General features: G+C 40.3%; 2 protein-coding genes across 7 annotated transcripts in view; one reads left to right on the forward strand and one right to left on the reverse strand.

Annotated features, from left to right (window-relative positions):
- The window catches only part of LOC126379364 (zinc finger X-chromosomal protein-like), a 142,325-nt gene that overhangs the window by 107,280 nt on the left and 21,596 nt on the right, over positions 1–13,449 (reverse strand). For 2 of the 6 annotated variants that reach the window (XR_007568320.1, XR_007568321.1), the window contains exons 10-11: positions 13,084–13,156; positions 9,335–10,047 (exon numbers count right to left, since the gene is read on the reverse strand). The gene's annotated coding sequence lies outside the window, so the exon portion shown is untranslated. Of the gene's footprint in view, positions 1–8,791; positions 10,048–12,716; positions 13,157–13,449 lie in introns of those variants that run through there. The other 4 variants (XM_050028081.1, XM_050028080.1, XR_007568319.1 and 1 more) reach the window with 3 other exon arrangements.
- Positions 1,926–6,815, forward strand: LOC126379678 (uncharacterized). The gene is made up of 5 exons (XM_050028495.1): positions 1,926–2,082; positions 2,974–3,057; positions 4,708–4,872; positions 5,493–5,716; positions 6,417–6,815. The coding sequence occupies exons 1-5, from the start codon at positions 1,971–1,973 to the stop codon at positions 6,813–6,815; spliced, it is 984 nt and encodes a 327-aa protein (XP_049884452.1). The 5' UTR covers positions 1,926–1,970.

Genomic DNA, 13,449 nt, shown 5'->3' on the forward strand with positions numbered 1-13,449 from the left:
CACACGCCTTCCAAAAGTCCGGGCCTCCATAGGCCCGACATATGAAAAAGACACACAAATAATAAAAAAGTTAATTCAGGTAAAATCGTAGGTACATAACATAAACAGCCTATATACGTCCCACTGCTGGGCACAGGCCTCCCCTCAATCAACCGGAGTGGGTATGGAGCATACTCCACCACGCTGCTCCAATGCGGGTTGGTGGAGGTGTTTTTACGGCTAATAGCCGGGACCAACGGCTTAACGTGCCCTCCGAAGCACGGAATCATCTTATTTTTTCGGACAATCAGGTAATTCAAGCCTGAAATTATTGATGCAAAAGTCGAATCTAAAGATGACGGTTATATGAAGGTAAATAAATCAGGCCCGGGTAAAGTGTATACATTTACCGGCAACCAAATAGCCAAAACAACTAAATTTAAAATGGCACCAAAACTGCCACATATTGTGTTTCATACACAGCGAATGTGTTAATACGTAAACCTGATAATTAGTAGTTATTCGGTAGTATTGTACCTATAATTATTTTATGGTCAATACGATTAGTACTAAAACTTAATTAAAATTCTTATACTTAAATTACAGTATAAATATGTTTAGTGTTACGCTAGCTTTTACCCGCAGCTTCGCTCGCGATAAATTCGAGGTATTACGGACCCCTTTTCTAATGTTCTAATTTTTAGCTTCCTCCTTTGAAAACTGCGAGAAATTCCATAATATAACACTTCACCCCATCCTTGAAGAGGTTGGGGGCAGATTTAAAAAAAAATCCACGTGAGTCACAAATAGTCCGCATACCAATTTGGAGCTTTCTACCTTGAATATTGCGGAATGCTCCATACAAACTTCCACCCCCCATTTTACGGAAGTGGGGGGTTAGAAAGAGATAAAAAGCAGCCTGTGTCACTCTTCATCCCTTCAGCTATCTTCAGTTAAAAAATCACGTCGATTCGTCGCTCCGTTTTCCCGTAAAAGAAGGACAAGCAACCACACTTTCGTATTTATAATATTAGTATGGATAACAAGAAGTATATAGTTACTACTTACCAACTTTATAATTAGTTTATTTTCTTATAAGTAGCTGATCGAATCACATAATTGGAATTTTTCAAATCGTAGTTACTTTAATAATAATTTATTAAGTAAATTCGTTTTTTATTAAAAATGGGTAAAAGAATGATTCTGCTAAAATGTTTAACTTTTATGTGTGAGTATGATTTTTAATTATTTACTACTTCACTTATAACTCTCTCCACTTATAAAGTTGGTCTAACAGAAAGCTCGGTGAGGCGGAAGCATGCCACTATTTCCATTGCGGGCGGCGGTTGAAAAAAAAAACGCTGCCTGCTTCACCTCTTACTTATGACGGCCTTTTTGGCGGGAACGAAAACGGGGTGGTTGCTTTCTTCATTAAATAGTCTAAATAATTAATACGAAGTGGTATTTTGTGGTTAATGATCGCATTAAGTTAGTCGAAAAACATTCGCGATAGTGTTATTATATCGGAATATTCAATAAACAAAGTGTATCTGCCTATTTTCGATTCGTGCCAACAAGCCGCTTCACAACTCGAAAGTTCATACGGACTTTTGAGTTAATTCGTTTGGGGTTCGGAGTAGGAGTCTGCTCCGGGGGTGGGGGCTTAGGTTTCATCATTCATCATCATCACCTTTCGTTGGCTCCTAACACAGGCTTTTATGCTTAAAAGGAGTCATCAACCCTAACTTAGAATTTACTTGGTAAAGTGAAATAAAAATATTTTCATTTTTCATTTTCATTTTCAAATATTTTCATTTTTCATTATTTTAGTAATCATCATCAAGAAAAAAGAAACATAAGGCTGTATGGGCATTTTGCCTTGCCCGTCGGGGAAAACCAAACAAAAAAAATGGTATGAGTATTACAACCCCCACGATAAGAAGAAGATCAATGACCTTATGTAATGGTGATCAATTTCAGGTATCGTTCACATGAGCAATGGGAGGCTAATCAGCTACCCTCCCCCAAAAATGAAAGCACCACAGATAGCAAGGGTACATATCGTCCAGAATATAGTCAAAATGACGGAGGAGATACTAAAAGGTACACACTCGAAACTTCCTCAGTTCTTCCTCAGTCGAGGTCGCCACCTCAAGTTCTTCCTCGAACTCTGCACAAAATCGACATTCTTCGACGGCGCCTCAACTATGGATGTAAGGGCGGTTTACATAAATAGCGTATATACGTCCCACTGCTGGGCACAGGCCTCCCCTCAATCAACCGGAGGGGGTATGGAGGATACTCCACCACGGTGCTCCAATGCGGGTTGGTGGAGGTGTTTTTACGGCTAATAGCCGGGGCCGAAGCACGGAATCATCTTACTCTTTCGGTCAATCAGGTGATTCAAGCCTGAAAAGTCCTTAACAAAGGACAGTCCCACAAAGTGATTTCGACAATGTCCCCATCGGGAAACGAACCCGGACCTCCAGATCGTGAGCCTAACGCTCTAACCACTAGACCACGGAGGCCGATTTAAAAGCATTGAAACCAATCATTTAAGGTTTAAAACGGCTGCTGTTGATGACTATGTTTTTGATAATTATAATAACTACATTTTCTTGATTTTACCGAGGTAGGGATATAACAGATTACCTATAAACTGTGTAAAGATTTTTTAAATGTAATAAATAAGAATACTGTTATTGATAATAATTTATTAAGCGTGCGTGTTTAATGCTATAAGGTACTTTTTATTGATATTTATAAACTAATAATATAAAACAGAGGAGCTCGGTGGCGCAGCGGTAAACGCGCTCGGTCTGCGATTGTTGAAGTTAAGCAACTTTAGCAAAGGCCGGTCTTAGGATGGGTGACCACAAAAAAAAAGTTTTCATCTCGAGCTCTTCCGTGCTTCGGAAGGCACGTTAAGCCGTTGGTCCCGGCTGCATTAGCAGTCGTTATTAAAACTTACTTACGACTATTAAAAATTTACAGATACGAATACGAAAATGCGTCATATAGAAAAGTATGTGGATATGTACAGAGGAAAAACTAGTTTTGAGATGGGTGCAGCTGCAGGTTAGTCACATAATGCACTTTCAGGGTAGATAATATAAACGGCCTCTGTGGTCCTGTGGTTGATCGTTGGACTCACGATCCGGAGGCCCCGGGTTCGAATCCCGGTGGGGACATATCACAAAAATTACTTTGTGATCCCTAGTTTGGTTACGACATTACAGGCTGATCACCTGATTGTCCGAAAGTAAGATGATCCGTGCTTCGGAAGGCACGTTAAGCCGTTGGTCCCGGTTACTACTTACTGATGTAAGTAAGTAGTCGTTACATGAGCCATGTCAGGGGCCTTTGGCGGCTCAATAGTAACCCTGATACCAGGGTTGATGAGGTTGGTATTCTACCTCACAACCCACACAATAATAAGAAGGATAGATAATCATCATCATCATCAGCCCATTAACGTCGCCACTGCTGGGGCACGGGCCTTCCCTATGGATGGATAGGGAGATCGGGCCTTAAACCACCACGCGGGCCCAGTGCGGATTGATGGTTATTAACGACTACTAATGCAGCCGGGACCAACGGCTTAACGTGCCTTCCGAAGCACGGAGGAGCTCGAGATGAAAACTTTTTTTGTGGTCACCCATCCCATGACCGGCCTTTGCGAAAGTTGCTTAACGTCAACAATCGCAGACCGAGCGTTTAACCGCTGCGCCACCGAGCTCCTCAGTAACTCTTTCAGTCCAACTTATTCTTTCCATCCTCCTCCAACACCACATATCAAAGGCCTCGAGTCTCTCTCTGTCTTTCTGTGTCAGTCCAAGTTTCACATCCATAGAGGGCTATACTCCATACGAAAGTTATGATGTATCGTTTTCTGATTGCTTTGGCTATCTTAGCCTTGAATATGCATCCCTTGTTATGGAATGTAGGATGTTATGTTAGGGTTCGTAATGTTTATTTTATTATTAAGTATTAGATTTCATAACTTAATAACAGACGGAATAAAGTCGTGAATCTGTGTCACGACTTTATTATTTTTAATTTGGAACTGGCATATTATTTCATTTGTTTTTATTTTGATTTATTCTTTTTCAAACGGGAACGGGCTTTTTGGCGGGAAACGGGAACGGGACAGTTGCTTTCTTCATTGAATAATCTAAATAATTAATACGAAGTGGTGTTTTGTGGTTAATGATCGCATTAAGTTAGTCGGAAGACATTCGCGAGTGTTATTATATGGGAGTATTCAATAAACAAAGGGTATCTGCCTATTTTCGCTTCGTGCCAGGAAGCCGCTTCATAACTCGAAAGTTTATGCGGACTTTTGAGTTAATTCGTTTGGGGTTCGGAGTAGGAGTCTACTCCGAGGGTGGGGGCTTAGGTTTCATCATCATCATCTTTCATCAATCATCAAGAAAAAAAATACTAAGACATGGCTGTATGGGCATAGTTCCCTTTGCCTTACCCTTCGGGGAAAACCAAAACAAAAAAAAAAATCAAACGGGAACGTTTTCCCGCCTTTTTAAAAGGCGGTGATGGGAATTTTGTTCGGTTGCGGTAATCTGTTATGAAGTGTTGGAGAGTTAACATTGTTTATGAAAATATAACATTATTCAAGAGAATTGCTGAATTGTTTGATTACGACGAGCACCTCCCTACCTGAGAGCAGTAGTATTATCACAGTTATAACACATATACTCATGATTTTAGGTGAAATTTACGCTCGATTTAAGAATATGATAAAAATATACAAAGAAGCTACCAAGATTCACACTGACAACTCGTGGTGGAACTGGAAGGAAACGTGGAATTGGCGAGGCCATTTCCTTGATCATAAATTAGTGGAATACATGATTAATAAGTTTCAGATTTGTCGTAAGTACATAAACTGCCTATATACGTTCCACTGCTGGGCACAGGCCGCCCCTCAATCAACCGGAGAGGGTATGGAGCATACTCCACCACGCTGCTCCACTGCGGCTAATAGCCGGGACCAACGGCTTAACGTGCCCTCCGAAGCACGGAATCATCTTACTTTTTCGGACAACCAGGTGATTGAAGCCTGAAAAGTCCTTACCAAACAAAGGACAGTCTCACAAAGTGATTTCGACAATGTCCCCATCGGGAATCGAACCCGGACCTCCAGATCGTGAGCCTAACGCTCTATCTAACCACTAGACCACGGAGGCTGGTTTGTCGTAAGTACCTACATCCAAACCAGGTCGCCCGGGTTATTCATTCATTTACTCATTCATCCTAAAATTAAGAGCTGTGAATCATCCGTCCCTTTCCTTTTCGACGGATATGAAAATGACGGATATAACTTAAAATAAAATTAGGCGGTGTCTGCAGGAATCGGGGCCATTATAACAATAAGTATAATTAGGGACTTTAACAGTGTAGTGTGGGTGTGTGAGGAGGTGTATGTTTGTGTGTGTGTATGTGTGTGTGTGTGACATTTACCCAATTTGACATTTACCTTGTATTATTTCCAGAGGGCGAATATAATGAGATACTTTATCTGCGAGGGGTATTTTACGCAACCATAGAGGAAGCTCACGAGAGGAGGAGGAAGAAACTGGAGGAATTAAATCGTAATCGAATAAAGAATTTCGGTGGTAGACGTAGGTTTAAATCTGGTCCGGAACAGGATTCACTTGAATCGAATGACGAAACCCATATGGAAACACATTTTAAATCTGAAAATCCTGCTGAGAAGGTCTTGTATATTTTTTTTTCATTTTGTTTGTGAATGTGGAGGAAGCACGAGAACATAGTATGCAAATAAAGAATATTGAATATTGAATATATATATATTGAACCTTGTTTTACCCCGGTGGGAAATAGGCGTGGGTTTATGTCACCGTAAAATTTTAAATAACGTTAGATTATAATAACCGAACCGTAACATACTGCTTACAATTTAAAGTATTATTATTCGACGGAGGAGCTCGGTGACGCAGCGGTAAACGCTCTCTGTCTGCTCAAGGGACCAACGGCTTAACGTGCCTTCCGAAGCACGGATCATCTTACTTTTCGGACAATCAGGTGATCAGCCTGTAATGTCCTAACCAAACTAGGGATCAGTGATTTTTGTGATATGTCCCCACCGGATTCGAACCCGGGACCTCCGGATCGTGAGCCCAACGCTCAACCACTGGACCACGGAGGCCGTTGCGAAGAGACGAGTGAACATCTTAGAAAAAGAGTGTACATAAATAGCCTATATACGTCCCACTGCTGGGCACAGACCTCCTCTCAATCAACCGGAGGGGGTATGGAGCATACTCCACCACGCGGCTCCACTGCGGGTTGGTGGAGGTGTTTTTACGGCTAATAGCCGGGACCAACGGCTTAACGTGCCCTCCGAAGCACGGATAAAAGAGTGTAAGTTTATGTATCTACTATTATTTCTACAGGGAGACCCAAAGGACTTGTATGTGGATTACTGGGGCCATCTAGTGGACAGAAACGAAGAACAAAGGAAAATGGAGGCACGCAGCCATGACCGTTTCGAGAAGGCATACAAAAAAGACTTCGATAGAAAAATAGCTAGCATGTTCATCAGAAATGACACACTTTCACAGGACGAGCTTGTAAATGAGACTTCGGCGTTGTTCGCCAGGGTGGCGAGGAGAAGAGAGCAAATTGCGAGGATTAAGGAAGAGAACGAGAGGATAAGGCAGGAGAGGGCAGTGACAAGAGTAAATGACGATGATTTCAAGAGGAGTTTAAGGCAGCTAAGTTTCCAGCGTCGAAGGGCGAACTTCAGTCCAGAAAGAGAAGGAATAGATATTAACTTAGCTGATATGGTCTAGCCACTGATGTACCGTTTCAGGAATGTTCTCATTTCGGGAACGTTCCCTGCAGTAAAAAAGTTATGTAAACGCAGGTTTATTACCTAACCTTAGGCAGATAAGATCAGAGTACAAGATAGAAAAAAATAAAAAAGAAAAGCAGTCAATGGCCCCGATTCCTGCAGACACCGCCTAATTTTATTTTAAGTTATATCCGTCATTTTCATATCCGTCGAAAAGGAAAGGGACGGATGATTCACAGCTCTTAATTTTAGGAAGAATGAGTAAATGAATGAATAACCCGGGCGAATCAAAAGGTACGTCCCTGGTATGCAATCCGTTTGCCGTGCTGTCTACTTAACTGTGTCGGGTTATTGACGGACGTAAAATTTTTAGACGGTTGGTTTAGATTTGTGCTTAAAATTGACGTGTGTTCCACAAATTTTATGCTTGTCGATTACCCGTCCCTTTCCTTTTCGGCGGATAAGAAAATGACAGATATAACTTAAAATAAAATTAGATGGTATTTACAGGAATTAGCACCAAAGTTGATTGAAAATTCATCTTATCGTGTGCGATGTGAGGTGGGATACCAACCTCATTAACCCTGGTATCAGGGTCATTACTGAACCGCCAAAGGCTCCACGACTACATACTTACATCAGTAAGTAGTAACCGGGACCAACGGCTTAACTTGCCATTCGAAGCACTCATCAACTTACTTTCGGACATTTAGGTGATCAGCCTGTAATGTCCTAACCAAACTAGGGATCACAAAGTGATTTTTGTGATATATCCCCACCGGGATTCGAACGCGGGGCCTCCGGATCGTGAGCCCAACGCTCAGCCACTATTCAAAATTCATGATTTTATTTTCAATTCTATTCTATACGACAATATCCCAATTGGGGTAGTCAGAGGTACATCAACACATCATGAGTTAGTCCATAAGTTATTAGTCATGAGTAATACCATATACCCACTTTAGAACCCTGTCGCACTATCACATTTGACATTTAACGAGACTTACGGTTTAATTTGTCAAAAAAGTTAATGTGGCATGGTATCAAATTGTATACATATTAGTACTCGTACCGTACATAATATAAACAGCCTACGTCCCACTGCTGGGCACAGGCTTCTCAATCAACCGGAGACGTATGGAGCATACTCCACCACGCTGCTCCGCAACGGGTCCACACAAAGTTAGTACATAAGAAATAAAAAAATACATAAGGTTTATTACAAAAGTATATTTTTATTCATAATACATTAACAATTAATCGATCAATAGTAATATTAACATGCAGTATGTCAGAACAAGAGTAAAATAATTCATCTTCCTAATGTTGCTCGGGGGGTTAAAATGGCCACACCGAAGCAATTGACAACATTTCAAATTTTTAAACCGTGGTTTTTTTGTGCTATTTCGAAAGTACTTGTTTAAATAGGAGACACGTATTTTTTCTTTTCAAGATTTTTCCACTAGAAGTTACAAAAAATATTTTTTGAAAATTGGATTCTGCCATTGATAGAATGAAGGCAGTATAATGTAATGTACATTTGCATGCGTATTTAAAACAAGTCGCAAACAAAGTGTCATGTTATGTATGACATTTACTTTTTTTATAATTTTTATGTAAAGGTCTGAACTTATTATGCCTTCCTCTTCTGACCTCGTGGATTTTTCAATATATTTCTATTATTACTGAATTAAAAAATCTGAAAAAATGTGTTTTGTGTAAATCATAGAAATATCTCGAAATGGTTTTCGATTTAAGGCACCTTAGTAAAAATGAAATGTTGTCAATTGGGTCGTGTACCTACTAGGTTCAAGATAAATTATGAAATTCTGAATACTAATGAAAGAAATTGAGGAGCTCGGTGGCGCAGCGGTAAACGCGCTCGGTCTGCGATTGTTGAAGTTAAGCAACTTTCGCAAAGGCCGGTCAGAGGATGGGTGACCACAAAAAAAAAGTTTTCATCTCGAGCTCCGTGCTTTGGAAGGCACGCTAAGCCGTTGCTCCCGGCTGCGTTAGCAGTCGTTAATAACTACCAATCCGCACTGGGCCCGCGTGGTGGTTTAAGGCCCGATCTCCCTATCCATCCATTGGGAAGGCCCGTGCCCCAGCAGTGGGGACGTTAATGGGATGATGAAATAAGGACTACCGAAAACTAACGAAAAACATTTTCTTTTTTCTATTTAACTTATTTATGAATTTTAATGACAAAAAACGTAATAATAAGTTCGACACTATCACGTTTTTCTATGACGTCACATTGTGCTATTTCATACAAATTCCATAGTCATTTTGTGTTTTGACGTTTAGTAAAAAGTATCTGATTTGACTGGTTGGAAACTACCCTATTCGTCTAAGAAAGCAATATTACTATTTGACATTTGTTTGCATTGCGCACTTACTTTTATATGCGCAAATGTCAAATTGCAATATTGCTTTCTTAGATGAATTGCTTCGATGTGGCCATTTTTAACCCCCCAAATTCCATTACACACCGTCTAATTTTATTTTAAGTAATACCTGTCGTTTTCTTATCCGCCAAAAAGGAAAGGGACGGCCAATCGACAGTTTACATTGGCCAATAACCCGACAGAATTAAGTTGACAGCACACAGTAAGCGGGTTGCATAACAGCGAGATGCCAATTTGATTCGCCCGGGTTATTAGGCTAAGCGCGCATTACGATAAAAAATCGTTGCGAGGTTTTTAGTGCGTAATAAAATCGCAAACTACAATAATAGGGTTCGCTTCATAGGGTACAAAATACACATACGAATTCGCATCTGCAATTTTAAATCGCAAACGATTTATTTTCGCAGTGCGCGGATTGTAGTGTATTTCTGTGGTTGACAGATTTGCGATAATTTTTCGCAGCGAATTTTTATCGTAATGCGCGCTTAGCCTTAATTCATTTTAAATTTAAAAGCTGTCAATTGTCCATCCCTTTCCTTTTCGGCGGATAAGAAAAAGACAGGTTTAACTTAAAATTAGGTGTCAATAGGAATCAACGCCAGAATTTAACTTAAAATAGTACTTAAATATTTTGAAGATTCAGAGAAATTGTAAACGGATGTTGCCTTGTCGGTGTAGCATTCTCCATGCTACTTTTGTAGAGGAAAATAGGGCAGTGGTTTCCCTCTTGCCTTCCGCCCCGCAGTACTCTGTCTGACGCGAGTGGGATGGCGCCCAGAGTAGTCTATTACAAAGCCATACTAGGACTCCTGTCCTTCGCCTCTGAATAGAAAACAAAAGCCAAAACTATTTAAAAGTCAGTTGGGATAGTTATGAGTTGTACGAGTATTATGATTTTAATTTTAAGTACATTTAGTTTTGATTTTAATATTTTTAACTTTATTTCATTATTATAAAAAAAAATTGATTGTTTTAATCTTTAATTTTAAAGTATTATAATTGTATCTTAGCTAGGAGCTCGGTGGCGCAGCGGTAAACGCGCTCGGTCTGCGATTGTTGAAGTTAAGCAACTTTCGCAAAGGCCGGTCATAGGATGGGTGACCACAATAAAAAAAAATCATCTCCAGCTCCTCCGTGCTTCGGAAGGCACGTTAAGCCGTTGGTCCCGGCTGCATTAGCAGGGACCTATCCATCCATAGGGAAGGCCCGTGCCCCAGCAGTGGGGACGTTAATGGGCTGATGATGATGAATTGTATCTTACAATATGGGTCAACATCAATTTACGAGCCACGCTCTTGTCGGTGCAGCATTTTCCATTCCAGTCTATCAAAGGCCAACTCCTTGACTTCCCTATAAGACACGACGTTAACCTTTTCTTTAATCTGTTCCATGTAACCTCTTCTTGGTCTTCCCCTACAATATGGGTACCTACCCGAAAAAAATGTTTTGTTTTTACACTACATATGGCGGCAAGGGTGTGCTGCCGCCAAAGGATGTCTGAGAACTGATATTAGGCAGCTAAATTACTCAATTGTATACCAATATTTTATGTTTTTTTTTTTTTAAAGAACGTCTAGGGTCCTGTGCCGAGGTTTTTCTTGCAGCTTCTTTTCCCCGGCTATACAGGTTGTGAGAAGCTGCAGTAGTTTTAGGCGGATGAGACGATCGTTATGTAAAATTGACGATTCAAAGTGTAACTATGTTATCTATTGAATAAATATATTTTTGAATTTGGATGTTTGCGGGGTACCGAATTGAGCATAGTACCCCGCTAGCCACAAGTTGGTAGTGTGACTAGTGATCGACGATCCAACGGTGTTGTGTTGGAAGTTGTATATATGCGTCTTGCTGTGTAAACTTCGATACCGCGTTTCACGACCGCTTGAAGACTGCTTTATTGGATGTGGCGCCATCTGTTGCATGTGAGCGGAACTAGGTGGCCAACTAGTTGGGTCCGCTACACTACATATTATCCGCCACTTCTTTTTGGATGATGAGGTCACGGAATAGATGTAAGAGGTTAGAAGGGCCAAGCGAGAATGAAACGCGCACCATACAAGTCATCATCATCAGCCGTACGACGCCCACAGCTGGGCTTAGAGCGCGCATACACTGCTACTACCGACTTCGTCCGATAACGCCCGAAAACGGACGATCAACTGACGAGTCCGAACATGTTTGAATTTTTTGTCAGTTTTACCCGCTTCTTTCTGCGATCGAGTAGTGTTTTGGTGTTATGGTTACACCGGCAACGGCCGTTATCGTCTGCAGTGTATTCAGTTGATCGTCCGAGACAGTCGTCCGAACAGCTCCGACCCGAAAACGGCCGACGGATCGGTTTTGGTGTACGCGAACCGTTAGGCCTCCCCCAAGGATCTCCACGACGATCAGTCCTGCGCTGCCCGCATCCAGCGGCTTCCCGCGACCTTCACCAGATCGTCGGTGGTCTGTGGTATGTACCATGAAGCTACAGTAGTTTTAGGCGGATGAGACGTTCGTTATGTAAAAATTGACGATTCAAAGTGTAACTATGTTACCTACTGAATAAAGATATTTTTGAATTTGAATTACCACACAAGTATGAGCAAACAATTCATGAGGAACCCTTGCCCTTGGCAACTCGCGTTTACAATTTCTCTGCGACAAGAAATCACCACTGAATTCGACTTTATCAGTTTGATTTCATATTTAGATCATCAATCGTGGTTTCCAGGTTCTACCCGGTTAATGGCAATAGGCTCTAACAACACATGTTTATAATGTTGCATGTTATTGTTAGGTACTAACATAGTTTAAGTTCACATTGTTACTAACAAATATGGATTTAGATCTGAAATAAAAATAATTCATTTATACATTAAATGGGACTTACAACTTTCTGACGAGGAGTGTGTGTATATCATACAGGGTGTTAGTGACATCGTAACGAATACTCAGGGGGATGATTCAGACCATGATTCTGAGTTAATATCAAGTGGAATTTTCCGTCGCAAAATTCATGTTATTTTTTTAGTTTTTAAAAATTATTTTCAATTCTATACTTTTGCGATGGAAAATTCCACTTTATATTAACTCAGAATAATCAGCTGAATCATCCCTCTCAGTATTCGTTACGATGTCACTTACACCCCATACAAGTACATACAGTAGCCATACAAGTAGGTATGGGTGTTAGTGACACTGTAACGAATACTGAAGGGGATGATTCAGACCATGATTCTGAGTCGATATCAAGTGGAATTTCCTGTTGGAGAAGTCATGAAAATTTTAGAGCTTATTTAAATTATTTTCCGTTCCATACCTTTGCGATGGAAAATTCCACTTGATATCAACTCAGAATTATGGCCTGAATCATCCCTCAAAGTTTTCGTTACGATGTCACTAACACCCTGTATACACTTCTGCCTACCCCTTTTTGGGATACAGGCGTGATGGTATGTTATGTTTGTAATTGTTTATGACAAACATAAAAATACTGGGTGTTAGACATCGTAACGAATACTGAGGGGGATGATTCAGCTCATTATTCTGAGTTGATATCAAGTGGAATTTTCCACTTAAAATAATGAGCTGAATCATTCCCCTCAGTATTCGTTACGATGTCACTTACACCCCGTACAAGTACGTATGGGTATTAGGGACATTATAACGGAAACTTTGAGGGATGATTCAGACCATGATTCTGAGATGATATCAAGTGGAATTTCCTATCGGAAAATTCATATAAAAATTAGTTTTTTTTCAGTTTCATACATTTGCGATGCTAAATTCCACTTAATATCACCTCAAAATCATGGTCTGAATCATCCCTTAAAGTTTTTGTTACGATGTCACTAGCACTCTGTATATTATAGTTACCAGTCCTATAGATCTAGGCACAGCTTTTCAACGATCGGTGGGGATGTGACGCTTACTCCACGACGCTGCTCCACTGTGGATTGGTGGAGAACATCATTAGTTACAAGATATAGTAAAAACCTATTATATAAATAATGGTGCTAATTCCTGTAAACACCGTCTAATTTTATTATAAGTTATATCTATTTTCTTATCTGCCGAAAAGGAAAGGGACGGGTAATCGACAAGCATAAAAATGGAACACACGTCAATTTTAGGCACAAATCTAAAATAACCGTATAAAAAATTTGCATTGACATGCAATAAATAAATAAACAGAAGCCTTATAGGATAACTTTCTTGTCCGTCCCTTTGTTTTTCAAAATC

The sequence above is a fragment of the Pectinophora gossypiella genome, chromosome 29 (assembly GCF_024362695.1).
Source record: "Pectinophora gossypiella chromosome 29, ilPecGoss1.1, whole genome shotgun sequence".
Lineage (NCBI taxonomy): Eukaryota > Metazoa > Arthropoda > Insecta > Lepidoptera > Gelechiidae > Pectinophora > Pectinophora gossypiella.

Coding starts and splice junctions, on each gene's coding strand:
- LOC126379678 (XM_050028495.1), top strand. CDS start 1,971: ATGAGCAATGGGAGGCTAATCAGCTACCCTCCCCCAAAAATGAAAGCA. Junction 3,058..4,707: donor TGAGATGGGTGCAGCTGCAG/GTTAGTCACATA, acceptor TCATGATTTTAG/GTGAAATTTACGCTCGATTT. Junction 5,717..6,416: donor CTGAAAATCCTGCTGAGAAG/GTCTTGTATATT, acceptor TTATTTCTACAG/GGAGACCCAAAGGACTTGTA.